Below are 18,640 nucleotides of genomic sequence, written 5' to 3' on the forward strand. Positions count from 1 at the left end.
CACTCAAACCTGCATACACTAATACACTTCAGAGAGCAGCACATTTGTTCAAGAGGAAGATTCAATTACGGATCTCCTTGTGCTACTCTACTGACCTATATGCATAAATTACGTAAAGCACGAGTGTCTATTTGAACAGGCGTGCGTGCGTGGGGCAGTCCTTCCATGTGAAGAGTTGCTCCCGGGAGATTTCTCCCTCAGACCCCGGCTCAAAGTACGTATTTAGCGAGTGTAATGTAATTATACTTTACTACGCGTGTTGTTAGACACCATAACATCTTCATCTTCGACCAGGGAGGCCCACACGTGACATGAATGAGAAGAACTTGAGATAGTTCATATGAAGTCAATACTTAGTGTGCATAAAATTGTCTGCACACTTTTTTTTAACTAGGTCTACATTGTCTTGTGTGTCTTATGTCTGTCTTGCTTCTGCAACCAAGAAAGTTCCCGGATATGGGATGATATAAAGTTCTAAACTAAACCAAAAAAAAAATGAAGACATGAAACACTAGGGTTTTAGAACCAAAAATTATATACAAAGCGAGACAAAGGCTATTTTTTGACGTCGGCGCCACCACTGGCCACGGGGAGCCTTCCAAAATAGTCCATAATGGTCAGAATAAACATCGAAATGTTGCATTTGAAAGTAAAGTGTACTGTATTAACGGATAAGATGTAAATAAGAAGTGGAACTTTTCTTTTTTTGTTGTCAGTTGACTATGACGAGCGAGTACATCACGCAAATGACATGTATTATTTCATCTTCCTGCTTCACTGCACATTTCTGTCACCAGTAATAAAGTAATTTCATGAGAGAGATACATTGGGGTAGGATGCTTTGAGTACATCTCTTAAAAAGCCTACGCAGCAGAATTTTCCCATTTTAGAGGGCAGCGGATTATGGAGGGTGCACTTTTCTTCCGGTTTGGAGTTATCTTGAGGCTGAAGTGGCTTTTGGTGGGTCCCTGATATATAAAGACTAAAAAAAAACCTTTATATGAGCTGGGGGAAAAAAGTACTGTTATCTCTTAAAATAGCCATTGGGCAAATTTCAACTTTTTTAGTCAGTGGTGTCAAATGTGAAGCCCGTGGGCCAGAAATGGCCTACTTGGGGGTCCGATCCGGCCTTTGGGGTTGTAATAGGGGGGGTAAATACAGAATCAAATGGTTTTAATTTTTTAAAACTTAATATCCAATCCTTTTTGACTGGAAAATAACATTTTTTGTTCCAAACAGCGGCCAGTAAGTTAACTTTGTTGGCCCAAAATCAATTAGTCTGGCCCACATGACATCTAGTTTGCGTGAATATGAACCGCGAACCAAACTGAGTTTGACACACCCTGTTTTTTAGTCATGATGGACAATGCTCAGTTTGTATTACATAGAAGATGCATTGTGCTTTGTCAGAGGTTCTCATTATCCAGAATTTGGTTGTTGCTGTTTTTAAATGAATGTCACCGATTGTGAAAGTGAAGAAAGACACCCAGCGGGTGTTGCACCTGTGAAGCAGCTGTCAACTGAAGACCAAGTCCAAGACCCGTGAAAATGGATTTTCTAGTCTAACGCACAGCATGATTTCCAAGACGACACATAACTACAAATTTGAGCCCAGAGAAAATCCATTAAAGCCACAAGTGGCTGGAAAATGACCCAACAGGTTTTTTTACAGGGGTTTTCCATGATGCAACAACGAGGCGCTCTAAAACGGGAGATAGGTGTGGCCTGAATAGTCCATATTCTCATTCTAGGAGTCATAAAACATTTTTTCTTGTGACATGCAAGTCCTCAAAACCATGACCATGAGAAACTCGAAAGCCACACCCCTTAAACTTGAAGAATTAAAAAAATAATAACATTTGAGCAGTCCAAGAGATTTTAAGCGATCGTTAACATCACTAAAATACGTAAAATAACTGAATATCGCATATGGAAAATCTGTTGGGATACATTTATCTTTCTAATTCTCAACTTTCAAATTTAAGACTTTTTTGCGAACTCGGCATCTCAGTTTTTCACTTAGCTTCAGGCTTAATGTGATAGAAAGTACAAGACTGTCTTTCAACAGTATAAAATTGAGTGGTACGCAGTTTCTTCACGCTGTGTTTTTTCTCAAAAGAAAGTAGTTTTGATTTCAATACAGAGATACGATCTGCATCAGAAGCTAAATGTGGCTGACGAAGATTAATTTAAAAGAGTTGAAAAGGTCAATTCATCATTTACGGTTATTAGCATTGCAGTATCTGGCCAGTGTGGTGGTGGGCAGCTCCGATGTACTTGTTCCAATTGAATCTCTGCCATGTTTTGGATAAAGACCAAAAAAAAAGGCTATTGACGCCTCTCTTTTGGACAAAATCATGGGACCCGAGTCTCGCAAATGAAGTGCCAAATGCACTGTGAGGGGCCAATGTGTCAAAGTAGAAGAGCGAAATGGAACTAGAGAAGAGGGAGAGTATCTTACGTAAGCTAAAACATGCCAAATATAAAAATAAATCAAGCAAAAAATACACGATACTAAAATGGAGAACTACAGGGATATATATAAAAAAAACTAACACTTCAGCCAAGGTATGAAAAAGAGGTGCGACTTATAGTCCAGTCAACACGTTTTTTGTTGTTGTTTTTATTTTATTTTTATCAAACTTGGAGGATATGTTTCCTATTTGAAAGGGCAATTTTTAGATGAGGTCAGAGGTCAGAAATGAATTTTGCAAAAATGTGTTATACGAGTAACTCATATTTCCAGGGTAGATGATATGATGAAAAGACAAAGAATGATGAAATTTTAGTTGCCCGAGGGCAAAGGTAGCTACGGAAATCATATTTTAAATTAAAGGGGGAATTGGTGAAGGGCGGCAAGACAAGTATTTTAGCATTCTCACTGGCCTACTTGCTTTAAAGCTGTGCTTCTGTGAAAATGTATTCAAATTGCTGCAAGAGTAGCTTGCATCCAGAATACATTCTGGAGTCCTGAGATTGAAGGGGGGAATTTTAAAGCGACAGAAAATGTCATTCTGCAAATGTGTATTTTATGCTACACGTGTTAGCCAAATGATTCCATCCACCAAGTGCACAACAACGTTCTTTCATGCTTTTCTTTAAAAATGCAATCATGCCTTTATAAATATTAATACAAACCCTTAACAGCTTACTACTCAGACACATATTTACTCAATGTTAGGGTTGTTCCGGTTGCATATTTTGCGGATCTGCCGATAAAGAGTATATATGGTGACTAATACAACAGGCCAGAAATCCTGAAATAGGTCGAATAGTTCGGATGATTACTGTCAATCACTGTCAATGTCAGCCAATAACTTCATTCTTAACAATAATTGAAAACATTTTAAAAAATCCCTTTTTTACTGGATTTCAATCTTCTAAAAATGACATTATTGAGTGATTTCTGATCATGTGAGACGATAGATTTCTCACTGCCAGCTGATTAATTCATTCTTAATAATAAATATCAACCCCCATGCCCATTTTTTCTTTAAAAAACATAATTCCGATTTCCTGAAATTGATGCAATGAAGCCCAATTTCCCATGATTGGATCCCATACATCTCAACTCCATAAATAAACCCAAATCTCAGCTTTCAGAGAGCTGTCGTACCAACCGGGGTGTGCCAACAATTCTCACCACAACACAATTTGACACAAAAACACACACCAGTCTGTCCCTACAAGCAAAACTAAATGCACAAGTGCATAGTACAAAACAAAGCCTTTTATATAACAAGAACAAGTTCCTCCCTTATGAAAATAAAAAGCCCACAGTGGTTTTGTACCGAGGGCCGATTGGCACCACCCGAACACACTGAGTCATTCTCCCAAAGCCAAAGAAGTGTACGCTTCTTTTCCTATAGCGCAAAGCGGCGAGTCTGCTCCCAAAGTTAGCGGCATCTTCCACCTCCCACAGTCATATTTTTCTGTAGGGGAGACGCTCCACAATCCCCATGGTAACCTACCCGCGTCCTCATGGGCGATAGCAGCCCCTCCATGACGGATCGGTTGGGTTCCGGTGGCCTGGGAAGGATCCCCGCAACGGCGAATAGATCCGGTTAGAAACGCCGTCTCATCCTGGGAGCGAGCATCTCCTCTGTAGGCGTTCGCTGACGCGCTTACGTTTGAGAGAGAGAGAGGGAGGGCAGTGGCAAAGTGCTGGTGCTTCTCCTCCCACCAACCTGTCAATGATTTCAGCTTACAATGTCCAGCAAGCTCCCTCTCGCTCTCTCTTTTCTTCTTGTGCTCTCTCTTGCCGCCAGCTACATTTGTTCCCTTCAATGTGGCAAATGATTGCAGGTCTTTCTTTTCTTTTTTTTCTTTTTTTGTTACACCCCCCTCTGCATCCTTTACTGTTCACTGGCAATCCTTGTCCAAGCGCAGGAGGGAGGTGTGTGAGAAAAAAGGTGGTGAAGGAAAAGAACAGAGGTGGAGAAAAGAGAGAGAGAGAGAGTGAGGGGGCACTCAGGGCGAGTATTGTCCCTCAGGATAATAGTGGCTCTTAATCGCCTAGCAACCTGATCAGCTTTCACTCTCTCAATTCATTGGCTGCCATTGACGGTGATAGGCAAAATATATCTGCTTGAAAAAGACCCAGTTTGACACATTTAAAGAAAACGATAAAAGTCGTCAAAGGCAATAATCCTTGAATCGATATTTCACCAAATGTGACATCATTTGAAGTTATTAAATTGTGTGTTTACGTGAATGTTTACTAAGCTGCCACTCGCCACTACATGTCCATGTCTTGTTCATTTTAATAGCTTAATAATCAAATAAATACATTTTAAAAAGTATTTTTTTCATTTGTGTGTGTTTTGCACCTATTTCCTACCAAATTGGTATACCTTTATAATTTTAAAAGCATTTCGAAAAGTATTTCAGACTTAAACGGTGGAACGGAATTACATCTTTTCCATGTAAAACGCACACTCCAGGAACAAATTAATTTCATTAAAGCATAGCGCTGTATTCCTCTATAAGGAACATTCTTTTAGTTCAATGACACCCCATTTAATGAAGCCGCCTATCATTACACTGGCGAGCATCAAATGAAAACGAGCCGACTCACTCTGTGCCGTGTGATTTTTGACGCTTTCAAACAGGGGATCTCCCACCGGAGTACATTTCCGTGGTCGACTTCACATCAGAGAACGTATCACTTTGTACTGAGCATCGCTACTGGACCGTATGATTGCATCGCAGCACGCGTGCGCCATATCAACCTGTAATTCTGCCTCATGCGTACGGCGATAATGGACAAAATTGGATAAGTGAAGCCGAGGTCCCACATGGGAAATCTCATTATTTTAGCTGACCTGCGATATCAACAGTATTAGCACAGCGGGCAGCAACGCTAATACTTCCCTCATATTTTTGGATGTGTTATTTTCAGCGAATGCGGAAACTGAATAAATAAGACGATTTTAGCTCGGGGGTCTCTAAGGGCACAAGGATGTTTATGGCTCTAACAGAACTGATATTTATTCAGGCTGGCTTGAATATTTGCTTCTTCCCTTTTTTTCTGGTGAGGCTCAGTGACTTATGGTGCAATATATTGCCACTGCACATTACTGCTGACAGTGAATGTTAACCTGTCAGCAAATGCTAGCCTTGCAACACACATACGTTAGACATTCGGAGATAGAAAATCTCCCTTAACCCTTCCCCCCCAAAAAATCATACCAGACCTTATTATATCTACCCATAGCCACATAGAAAAAAAGAGAATGGGTGCAAGGGATGTGGAAGCTGATAAGATTATAATACAGAAGTACCTGTACTTTCAAATTTAATTGGTTTTGTAACTTGATTTTTTTAGATGCATTTGAAATGCTTTGAGAAGAATTTTAAAAGATTGTTAAGATGATTAGGCCGTTGAAATTAATAACCAGCAAATGCAAAATCACTTTTATGTGGGCTGATAGAAGAAGAGGCAGAAATTTGGCAGCTGAGAAAACATACGACGATGCACGTAAACACAAAAATTTATCAATTCTAAAGAACTTAACTTTCCCGAGGCCCATGATGGAAAATAAATAAGAATAATATTTTGCTGAATTCAGTCCTTGAGTAGAAATAGTTTGTATTTGGGTTTTTCGTTGCTGCAACCACAAAAGGTTAAATACGACAATATTGCAAACTGCAATATGCTGTCCTGAAATTCTAGCCCATCCCCCTTTCTTCTTCAGGTCTTAGCTGCTCCATCTGGACCCTAAAATGAATCCCTTATGACTTTTTCCATCACGCATGTAAGCTAACGCACTTCGGTCCGAGTGCGGTGATGCATCATTCTTACGTCTTGCTATTTCTGTCTCCTGTTGTGACCTGCCCGTGTCCTATTTGTTGTTGCGGATTTCTTTGCGAGTTTGGCTGAGGGCTACAATTATTCCTTCCGAAGCAGACGGGCAATTGGCGGTGGTAATTAGCCGCTGCTGAACACACGCCGCACTTCCAAGGGGGAAACAAGGGATGTAATTGTACTGATTTATCAATTAAAGTACACCACGGCAAGAAAGAGCGGATTAGCGCCATTTTTCTGTGTTCAGAGGCTTTACAGGCCAAGTGAGTCAACCTTTAAAAGACAGTGGTTTGTCTCTTTGGCTGCCATTGACGGTGCCTGATCCATTTTGACGGAAGTTTTCCCAGAGAATGACATTCATTCGCTGCTACCCTTCTCGAAAAGTATCATTTTGTTATGGCAAACACTGGGGAGACCATATTCATTGTATGGCTCGGCGACTCAGAAGTCAATGTGCAACCCTGTCACAGCATTACAGCTAAATCAATGGCAGAATGAGACTGTGTGGAACAACACCCATCGACTTGTTAACCATCATAAGTCAATGCAGCACGAGCACTGATGGAAAAAGCCATTGTCTGGAACACCATGATTCGCATATTTTATTGGTCATGAACATAACTCGCACTTGTCTGTTTTTATTTTGAAATAACACATAAGTATGTATAAGTCTTTGGTTAAGGTAGTTGAGTCATCAAATTCTGCTAATTAATAGTTGATCTATGGTACATGTACCTGTGAGATTAAAGAAATAAGCCGTGGAAAGGGATTAATGGCTATTTAAATCAATTATCCACATTTACACATGTTTAATTCTTAAGCGAAAGCGTAGGTAAGTGAGATGGTTAATCCGGGCATTACTTTTGAGGTGATTGACAGTTGTAGAGTTTTAAATGAGGATCCGCAGATTTGTGTTTGGGTTTTATTGGGGATGTTCAAAAAAAAAAACCCTCCAATTGGACTCCATTCAACCTTGAACCAATCCCACTGTATCGTGCAAGGGCTTTCACCCACTCTTGTCGTCATTGGGTCGACGGTTGCCGGGAGGGATGGCGCGGCGTGTCTGACGAGCAATCTAAAGTTCATTAAACAGCAGTTCAACGGAATCTGCATAATGTAACACAGCCACGTGCTCCACATTTGACGTTTTGTGTGGGTGCGCTGGCGGGCTTGGAGGTGGTTAAAAAAAGGGGGAGAGGAAAAACCCCTCTCATCCTCCCTCAACTATGTATGCTGTCGCTCAGAGCGACGAACATCTTATCTCACCAGTGCAGAGACGACGAGAATTAGAGGTAGGAAACGGATGGCGGGAGTGAAATGCCAGCGAGGGGACGGCGAGGGAGTGGGCGAGGGAGAAATTTCATAAAGTACATTTCCATAAGTTACATCATCTAAGGAAAACAGCCTTTGTGCTTTTCACTTCTAACGAGTCAAAACTGGCATTATGAAAAACTCATTGGATGGTTTTTAAAGCATCTGCTGCAACAACGTGCACCTCAAAATGGCTTTTTACCGCCAGAAAATGTGATCGGTGCTATGAAACGAACATTTAAGTGCAGCAACATAAGAAAAAAACCCGCCTATTCATGTTGAGCCACAGCCAGAGCGCACACGTCCCATGCTATGAAGTCACTCCACCGTGGTAACCTGGCAACGGTTGCCATTGGCAACCGGCATTCACTGCAGACGGAACGCTAAGCTTTGTAGAGAGAGAGAGAGAGAGAGAGAGAAATCTATGGTCAAACATAACGTGAGACTATACGAGGCTTCAAGTTAACAATCTTTAGGGAGTCATCTATTATTATCGTTACTAGAATGATGGCTAAAGCGACCGTGTTAGCATTAGCTGGCCTATTTTGGAATTGGTGACAGTGTTACTCGGCTTGAATATCAATGTACTGCAACCAACTGTTGAAATGTAGCAGAACTATGTCATTTTTCTGTAAGGTTGCCACAATGGATTATTTTGATTAATGAACAATGTTTAGTCTTTCAGTGCAAGTTCTTATTTATATGGATTTACCAGTCGATTTGAACTGGGAGGCTGGCAACCTGTACATTGTAACCATTCCAGTTTTTAGATTAATTTGACATTTTGAATTAAAATTCCTTGATTAAAAAAGGTAAAAAGAACATTTATTACTGAGGGAATCAAAAGAAAATATGGACAAACTGTTAGGTCAACAATGTGACTAAATAAATACTGACAAAATAGTGGTTTACTCATTTGCACATTAGAAGTAGTCGATTCACCGTGGCAGTCTTAGTTCAACAAGAAAATGCGATCTGAGCAAATCTGAGACCGGAAATTTATGTCATCCATTCCACTGTTGATGAAATCTTACAATAGAATTCCACACAAATCTATAACACATAAATCAAGACAGCAGACAGATGCTGATAAGAAAAGGAAGCATTCTTGTTTTATGCGTATTATCAAATCAATACAAGATCTCGAAAACAAGTGATACCCAAGTACATTCCATATGATGAATGATCATGAATATATAAATCTGTTAGGGGCAGAAGGGGAGGAGGGACTTATCTTACTGATAGTTCGATATAGTAAAAAAGGCTTTAGAATTGCCCAAGAGGTTATTAAAATGGTAGGAACATTAACTGACTGGCGGCCATCGTTCTCGGAGGTGTACTTGCCTATAACTAACCCTCCACTACACCGTTGCCCTATGTAGGTGCACGTGTAAACGAGTGGCCTATTTCCTGTGGCGTTGCCATTTATAACGGCTCACAGGAAGACCTGCTTTGAGCCACAGGGGGGTGACACAAAACCTTGGTGCATGGCAGTGAGGGTCACGTGATAAAATGCCAGCGACGCTAAAGACCTTTTTCATCACCTTGGTGTCACTTCTACTTCAGAGTAGCAAAAACAGAACAGTCCTAAGGGCAAAACTGCAATAACCATACACTGTGGCCATACAAGAACAATTTCTCTGGTGTATAGCGCTCTCTAGCTGTACACAGCATGAACTACAAGGCCATCTTTGGCTGTGTACGTCATCGATGAATGGTTAGGCACGACATTAGCGTTTGCAATTTGCACGTGACGTCGCTTGCGATGATTAGCAACGTTCTGATGATCTTTCTGCTGGGATGCAACCGAGTTCAATATTTCATGTGTTCATCGTCAATAGGTTTTGTTGTTGTTCTCAAATTGCATGGCGGTAATGCAGCCGGTTGTCAAGACAACCAAGGTTGGTGTACGCGGCCTGAGAAAGATAATCTTGAACTCTAGCAGGGTGCGCCCATGAACAATGAGGACGAATTCAAGGATTTTTTCCCTGTAAAGGTCAGGTTATACAGAGTGATTATCCTGTGGTGTTGACAGGAATTTATATCCTCCCACAATCTCGTTGGAAAATTCGGTCAACTGATCATTGTAAATGTTGAATTGACGACTGAAAGCCTGTTATTTTGTTGTTTTTTTAAGCTATGTGAAACATTGTTATGTTAACAAATTGCTATTTTTAGCCTGTTCTCCATTTTACTGTTACTTTAACATTTCTTCTTGGTTTTCAATCTAAAAATGTATCTGCTAAAAATGCAATATCTACTACCGTATTGTCACGACGATAAGGCACACTTAAGTCTTACAAAATAGACAGGGCGCCTTATAATCCAGTGTGTTTTATATATGGAAAACATTAAAATGTGGCCTTATAATGTGGTGCGCCTTATAATGCGGTGCGCCTTATAGTCGTGAAAATACGGTACATTATTTTTCCTTTCAATGGTGTATTCTTAGCTAGCGCGACTTATAGTCTACAAAAATACACTTTGACTTGAGCCAATGATTGTCTTTGACATAAAATGGAATGATAACCAATTACGGAAGCTACCTAAAGCTTGCAACTACGACTTGGCCAGCGACAAAAGTGAGTTTGAAACCCCAGACGTAGGTTATTTACTTGCCAGTCCAATATTTAATTTCCACATTATGAACTCCAAGACTGTTTGTGCCAAGTAATTCCCAAATCCTTTGTTTGCCCTGCAAACAAGACACATCTTCATTACGACAAGGACCTGCACACTATTAACTCAATCCAGATGGAACCCCCAATGGAACTTGCATCAAGCCGAGTCGGGCATGTCAAAAAGAGCGCACACATCAGAGAAACATAGTGAAAGGAGTTAAAGACGGAAGCGAGAAGAGATTGGTCTTCCTACTCAGACATCTGTTCACTCCCAGAAACAGATGGCCGACCGATCAGATCACCTGCTGCCTCTGCCGCTCAGGCTCGCCCGTGCCCCCTCTGCCGCCCCCTCTGCCGCCCCTCCTTGGCGCACATGACAGGTGGCACCTGGTGAGGGTGCCAAGGCCACTCAAAAAAAAATGAGGCTAGCATTAATTCCACGGAAATACACAGCAAAAAAATCCAATATTTTTCCGCACTATTACCTCAGGGGTACTTTAGTCAATTGAGTAGATTGGACTTGAATGAATCACAGCGGGTAGACATTTTATTAGGAAAATCAACCCTAAAAAAAGCATTTTTCTGTTGGCCCAGACTGAACCTGTACATGAGGGGAAATCTATTTAAAGAGTTTTTTTTTTAGTTTGTGAGATGCACATGACATCTATCTTGGTCAATGGCAGTGAAAGCGTTATAGTTATGTTTTGGTCCATCACCAGCGAGCACAAACCCACATTTGTCTTGTTTATTTCAAGGGTAGCCTGGCATTTTGGAGGGGATTAGATAAATGTCACGTCTGAGCTATGCTGTGGGTAATATCCTGGAGGTTGGCTGGGAAATAAGGCTCTGTTCTTTTTTTTTCTGTCTCCTTAATGTTGGTTGGTCTCAAACAAAAAAATGGCAAGGAGGGATATAGTATGGCAATATATTCTTCAAAGTAAATTAATGTTGAAACAAATATACTGTATGCAGATTATAGCTTGACTTGTGTTCTTCAACTATGCAAAAAATGACATTTTGTAAAGTAAGTTTTTTTTTAAACTATTTTGACACCATTTTGAAATATTTTTTGGTCATAAAACGGTCTAAATCCTTTGTTTTAAATTCAGAATAAATCCAAATATGCTTATTTCTACAATTTGCCATAGAAACAGATTGATTACTTTTGAGTATTACCTCAAATAAAGGACATTATGTAATGTAAGCTATTTTAATCATTTGACACCATTTAAAAATCTTGTTATGTCTTAAAACGGTCTAAATCTTCTTTTTCAAAGTTCCGAATGAATAAAAATATTCATAATTCAGTTTGCCATTGAAAAAGACTGAATAATTTCGAGTATTATCAAAATTTGATTTTGACAAACACTGAAACATAAAAAGAAAAAAAACAATAAAACATGTAATACAGTCAATAGATCCTCTATTTAGTATCATTACATGATGGTAAGGTACCATCATTAATATTTAAAGAGAAGCAGACATTACAGTAGCAAAAAAAAACTGAACCACGTAAGATTATTGGATCCGATCTTGTGAACAAATCCGATATCTCAAATATAATCTGGCCCCGATTCCGATAGCGAGTATCAAATCAGGACATCACCAGTATGTACATAAGTTAGCATTAAAAACTACTCTATTCTTTTGATAGTATTGGTCCAATTCCAAGATGGGAGCTATAAAATGCTATCGCTGCAACATTGACAAATAGCCCACTGTTTCTTCAAGCGGGAATGAACAGCGCTGATAAGGTGACAAGAACAAAAAGCTTGAGTTCCCCTGCAGCAACTTGGTCGTTTTACTTCGCTGATATCAGCAGTAACAGCCAGCCGGCTGACTCCAGCATGACCGTTCCACTTCCACACTGCAGCCTTCAGCCAAATGAAGTGTAAAAAAAAACCCTCACCATTTCTTTCATTATTATAATGGAGACGCTGAAAGGGGACGTGAATAAGAGGGGAAAACAAATTGCTTCTGATGATACTACTTGGTAGAAAAGATATAAATCTGTACATTGTGTACAAACACACCATGGCTGATCCTCCCTCTGGCATCGTTACAGGCAATAATCAATTAGCATGATGTCATGCTGGCGCCCTTCCCCCCCAGCAGACTGCTGCATCTCTCGCAACAAGAATCGGGAAGATCGGCTCGGGTATACGAGATGGGACGACGGCGGGCGTTGACGCCAAGCGCCATCCAAAGTAGGCGTTTATACACCCGCGCATGCATTTGCTCATCGAGCCCCGATTGGATTAGCGCCCAATGAAACTTCAGGCTCGATAGCGCGGAGTCATTTTGTCTATGTCCTCAATGGCGGGATAATTAAATGAGGGACAGTAATAAAGAGCTACGGATGGGAACATCAAGGGCAAGGCGAGGTCCTGCTTTCAGGCTGCTGGCCTCTTTGTGCTGCTTCCTATGTGAGAGCATTGGATAATGACTGTCTGTTATGTGAGCATTAAATAATGTTTCTGTTATGAGGCCATCGTTGCACGGGACGTGCATAAAAAATGGAGTGCTGCAGAGTCGGAGTAGATAGAAAAGTGCTTATTGATTGGCTTTATTTAGAAAGTGAAACGGTAGTGTAGTCTGCGATAGGATTATTTTGATAGACAAAGAGCCTTTTTAGTCATGCTTTTGTTGTGGTATTTTTTAAGGTTTCCTAAAAGAAAAATTGGAGTACCATATTTTTACGACTATAAGGCGCACTTAAAAGTCTTACATTTTCTCCAAAATAGACAGTGCGCCTTATATATGGAAAAAAACAGAAAACCAAAAATGAAAAACCACCACTGTTGGATATTAAAAAAATACAAACGCCTGAACTGAAACAATACTGTTAAATATGCAGATGCCATCTTAGTTTACAACATCTTCAATCATGTAGCTCCTCCCCACGGCAAGATTTTATACAAAAAAATCAAAAACATCAACAATGGCTGGCTCTAGAGGTGACTGTGTAGTGAGTGCTTCATACATGGAAGTCAATAGCAATTACCGTATTTTCACCACTATAAGGCGCACTTAAAAGTCTTAAATTTTCTCCCAAATAGACAGTGCGCCTTATAATACAGTGCACCTTATAATACAGTGTGCCTTATATGTGGAAAAATGTCATTCATTGAGGGTGCGCCATCTAATGCGGTGCGCCTTATAGTTGTAAAAATACGGTAGCCTATATTTTGTTTTTAAAAAAATTGGACGTCTTTTAGAGTCAAAGGACGTCATCTGCTGACCAGAAAAGAACAAAACACAAATATCTGACAATATAACTCATCTTAAAAACCAGCTGGCCGCATATAAGGTAATTACAATTTGGCGAGGAGTTTTCCATCCCATGTGTTGAAATGACAATAAATCCCAGATTATCTGAAAATCCCCCCAAAAAACGAAACTATCGATTTCATTGAGCCGGGAAGATGTTTTTGAGACAGTGCTTATTTACACTTGGCGCTCACTAAAAAAGGAGCAGGTTTGGATTCATCTGGCCTAATAAAATGAAAAATGTCTCATTAAAAACTGTCTGCCTTTCATTTGGCACTTCAGGGTGTCCCTGTGGGGTCTGAGCGCTGCTCTCTGAGACCTTAATCCACGTCTCGGGTGAGCCTATTTTAAGTAATGAGCTCATAAACATGCGCACAATCATCAGGGCTCCACGTCGATGCTGTCCAAGATCTAAGAAAACCCAGATCCAATCACGACTCCCATTTTGGTAGCTCATCAAACCCAAAACACACGTCCGACCTCATCTCGATAACATCACTCAAGCTCGCCTCCTATCTAGTTTGCAATCTATTCCGATATCTGATAATGCGTACGCTGGAGATGCAATATTGATCTTTCTCCTTTAACCGAACATATACGGGCCAAGGGTTAAACGTAAAAGTACAAATCCATCAATCCAACGTGTCAGTCCAAATTATTTACAGTGAAAGAGAAGAACGTCAATTATTAGCCTGCAATATTAATACGAAAACGGGAGGGGGGAGCTTAATCAATATAAGCAAGGGCTCACTCATGCATGATCGCACACAACCTGAATAAACCCTCATTAATATTTCAGGTGGCTGGGGCTCTTGAGTGTTATTGGCTTTTGTGAAGCGACATTACAATGACTTGTCTGGCATTCACAAGTGTATGTTATTTCCCTTAGTTTAGCGTAACATTGAAAAAGGTCACAGATGACGAAAACAGCTTTAACTATTTACAATAACCTGGATCAAGCCAAAATGGCATATTACCTTTCCCATTGGCAAAACCGGTGGGACACTTATTTCAAACTTTCTGGAAGCGCTGCAGTTTTTTTTAGAAGGTGACGACAAATTGCTAAGAATTAATGCAGTTCTACGAAGATACAAGACAGAGTGGCCACAGACTCAAAATTGAGGACACTTTTTTTTCTACAGGACAATATGGATGACTCCCAGCACAAAGAACAACAATGGAATTAATTAAACTCACCTTCCAGTCACATCAGAATGGAAAATAACTGGCTTCTAGAAATGGCGCTTACAATTTGACCGTGTATAGTTTATTTAGTGGATTAACTCTGTAATACTATTATATATGTGTGCATTTAATCATTTTTGTATGAGAGCTTCTTCAATTTGTCTGGGGCGAGCTCTGGATCGTAACATGTCACCGAGTCCTTGTTTACTGGAAGATAGGAGTGACCTTTACCCCAGAATGCAGACCTAGAAGGACGCTTCAGCTCTTTAATTTCCAATGGAGTTGTTTTTGAGTTCCAACCTTAATTGTTATTATTGAATACCTGATATGCGATGATTGTTACAACTGTTGTTGTGCTTACGCAATTGGATCCATCAATAACTTTGTAATTGTTTTGATTTGTGGCCTTAAATGGGCAGGAGAAATTGTCGTTTTCCAGAATGATTTGGGACAAGGACGATGTCAAAATGGATTCTCACTTGCAAGTAACACCAGAGATGTGAAATTAATTGATGTACAAATTAATAGATGTCTCCTTGTATTGTTTTATATGATATTAAAGAGAACTAAAAATGTACCTAACATACAGTGTCAGGTTTTATCATGGCAGCAATTCATCAGGCTGTCGTATTGTTGCAAACTGCCAGTAATTGTGCAGGCGTACGCTTATTTCCATGTGAAAAATTAACAGTGAAAAAGCTCTCTATTGTATAACATCATTGAGTAGTTGTTTTCATGCATTACAATTATTTGGAGTGCATTTTTATCTCCAAAGTCGTACTGAACAAAGCAGTGGACGTTCAAAATGAATCAAGCCAGACTGTTTCTTAGCAACATCCACGAAAGCATACAACTGCGGGTTAAAAGGTGAAGACGTTTCATAAAAATCTCCCTCTTTTCAAAACATTTTCCTTCCCTTCTTCCTGCACCTTTTTCCCCATTGCTCCATCACTCACATTTGACCTTTCACCTTCCTCACGCTGCCGCTTCAATCATGGCTGCTCTCCCTCGGCCCATCGCCATAGTAACAGACAGTCATCACAGGTGGAGCTAGCAGGTAGTGCAGCCACGCGTGACGCCACTTGCGCTAAATGCCAACGCTACAGAAGGACGAGAGCGTGCCGTTTTCTGGCGAGCGGCGTGGCAATTACGGGCTCCCGGACACAATGGCGTGACAAGCGTACTTAACGAGTAGCACTGCGCTATTTAATTATTTTACGCATGTTGTACGTCATCTGAGCGGGAGGCAATAAAATGTTTTTAAAACAAATTTGATAATGCGCTTTATTCCCTGACAGTAAACGCGCAGGTGAGAAGAAATTGTCAATGCAAACGGAGCGTTTTTGTCAGCGACGCCGCACTGCGTGACCATGTGGGAATAGCCAGACAAAAGCTTGACTTTTTACTCGTCTGAAGCCTACTTTTGGATTGTGAAGTTGGATGATAGTAAAGAGTAGGAGCGCGTCCTTTTTTTTAGCCCGCTTTTTAAGGAGATGGGTTCAAGAAAACAATAAAATCAAAGTAGAAAAAGCAATACCAAGACGCACCATGAGCAAGCAGACGGCCGATTCTGGCATGAGCTGGACAGCCATGATCCAATTCTTCTTCTTGTCGTTAATTTCCTGAACGAGGACACTCTTTGCTTTTTTATTCTCTCTCTCCCTCTTTCTCTCTCTCTCTCTACTCTCAAGTACTGATGAAGAGACCGGTCTTCACACTTGGGTTTTCACCTCCTCTTCCTCCTGCTGTCAGTCAGCGGATGCCGCAGACAAGCTCGTATTGCAAAGACGGTCTCCGGAGAGTCCGAATCTCACTGCGACTCCTCGCCTGGAAGCGATTTGTCTTCCTCTTCCTTCCACGGCGTGCACAACCGGCACCTGACTCCTCCTTTTCACTTTTTAATATCACCCCCCTCCTCCTCCTCCTCCTTTCTATGACTCCGGAGCCCTCAAAACTATGGCCAATCTCCTTATTTCCGTCTTTTCTCCTCACCTCCGAGCACAAAGCACATCCAGGCGTGCACGTGGCTTTGATTTGAAATATCTCCTCCTACCACTCTTCCTCCCTTGCTCCACTGTGGAGGAAAAGACGGACGCTTGGACCCTCACCTCTCCAGACACAAGGAGAAAGATGGTGACAGAGGTCCGCGGCGCACTGAGGACAAACGATGCTGATGGCAGAAAGCGAGAGGGAGGGAGCGAGAGGAAGAGAGAGAGAGAGAGAGGCTGCATAGGCTAGCGGTAACTAACACTGTGTAATAATGGGAAGCAGGGCTGAATGATATTGGAAAAATTTGACATGGCAACTTTTGGGGTGGTTGTGATATGGTATGCAATTTACAATGTCAATTGAATTTCTCTCTCTTTTTAATATTGACATACGAGTGCCCCGACATACAAGTAATTTGAGGTACTGGTAAAATTTCGGGGAAATATTTCTCTTGAGGTACGAGATAAATTTTGATATACGAGAATACAGCGGACGCGTCATTCTGGTCGCAAATCCCTCGTGTAATGTCTCTATGAGCACTGGGCGGAGCAATGCATTTTTTTCAGTGCCTTTTTTCCCGTTAGTCAGTGCAAATGGCGGAGCTTGTTCGCTAATACGAGAGGAGTACTACTGCCCAAGTAAATGGCATGTGGCTGTGCGTTATCCTATTGTGGGGGCATTTGTGTGCATCATTTCGGGAAAATTTTGAAGGGAAGACAAAAGCAAACAACCCTCAATAGGTTGCATCTGAAAGTCAGGGTGGACTGAAATAATTCAGTCCCACACGTTGAATCACGGCCGTGATCCACAGTTACCTGTGCGTGATTAAGATTCTTCAGACAAGTGTGTTTGACCTAAATAATTTATCCAAGCATCTTAGTCATCTTGAACACGCACGAAAGGCACTCTCGCCCAACGCGGGGGGAATGACGACAACGTGATGGACGAGCGTAATCATTCCGGTGATGAGTGCCGTTGTTACGTTTGTCTAAACACACAATAACATCGGCAAGATGTGACGGCCCGCTTTTGAAATATGCACCACTTGAATTAAACATGAGCTATAATACTAGCTTCAAGCTTGACAAACTAAAGAGTTGCTGGGTGTGGAAAAAAAAAGCCTATCACCATATGGGCTTTTGATATCACAATTTCCACAAACGTCAAATGTATCAAGTAGTGCGGCAACCTAAAAATTATCCAGTCTAAATAGAAGCCGGAAAATAACATACATCTTTTTGCTGAAATGTAAAAATACCTATTTATTTACTAATACTTCTGACTTGGTGATTTGACTTTTAAGAGTGCTGTATATACGGCAACCCTTGTGAGGATAAAGCGGTTCAGAAAATGAATGGAAAAAAGTGCTGTATATTAAGTTACTATACTATACTATAAAATCGGACAACAACAACTATGTAAGAAATAACACATTTTCCCCCAATTTAAAAAAAGTGAAAGATTCTGACCTCAATTTGATGGTACCGCGGAGCAACACTTTCTTGGAGGCTTGGGTGATAAAATCTGATTTACTTGGACCAACATGCCTGTTTGTCATGTGGTATCTCGTCCCTGAAATAGAGAAAAATAATTATATTGAATAAATGTCACTCAATACTTGAGCAGGCTACAGGTGGCTTATTTCCTCACCTCATTATATCGATCCTTCAAACAGCAGGAATCTTAACATTATTGCCGATTTCGAGCGCGTCTTTGCTTTTTCTATACGGTTAGGGTGGTCTTACACTTCATTTTAGTACTTTTACTTACCTTATATTAAATTATAATAATGATTGGTAGAGTTTTGATGGTATTTTGTGTGGGATTTTTTCCCACACTGTCACAAGGTGAGATAGACATAATATTTTTAATACATTCCTTTTTACTTTACTTTGTACTTCATACTTTTTACTTTAATAATGAGTGGGGAGTATTTTGGTATGTTAGTCCTTTTTTT

The 18,640-nt window shown here is 40.6% G+C and overlaps 1 protein-coding gene across 3 annotated transcripts in view; it reads right to left on the reverse strand.

The window, feature by feature from the left end:
• Window positions 1–18,640, reverse strand: part of frmd4a (FERM domain containing 4A) — a 78,964-nt gene that overhangs the window by 56,884 nt on the left and 3,440 nt on the right. Inside the window, exon 2 of one of the 3 annotated variants that reach the window (XM_077736275.1) lies at window positions 18,153–18,255. Coding sequence is in view for 2 of the 3 variants with exons in the window: in XM_077736251.1 (XP_077592377.1) it covers window positions 16,242–16,286 (45 nt within the window). In the remaining variant the exon portion in view is untranslated. Of the gene's footprint in view, window positions 1–3,971; window positions 4,247–16,241; window positions 16,820–18,152; window positions 18,256–18,640 lie in introns of those variants that run through there. The other 2 variants (XM_077736251.1, XM_077736259.1) reach the window with 2 other exon arrangements.

The sequence above is a fragment of the Stigmatopora nigra genome, chromosome 2, assembly GCF_051989575.1.
Source record: "Stigmatopora nigra isolate UIUO_SnigA chromosome 2, RoL_Snig_1.1, whole genome shotgun sequence".
In the NCBI taxonomy this organism is placed as follows: Eukaryota; Metazoa; Chordata; class Actinopteri; order Syngnathiformes; family Syngnathidae; genus Stigmatopora; species Stigmatopora nigra.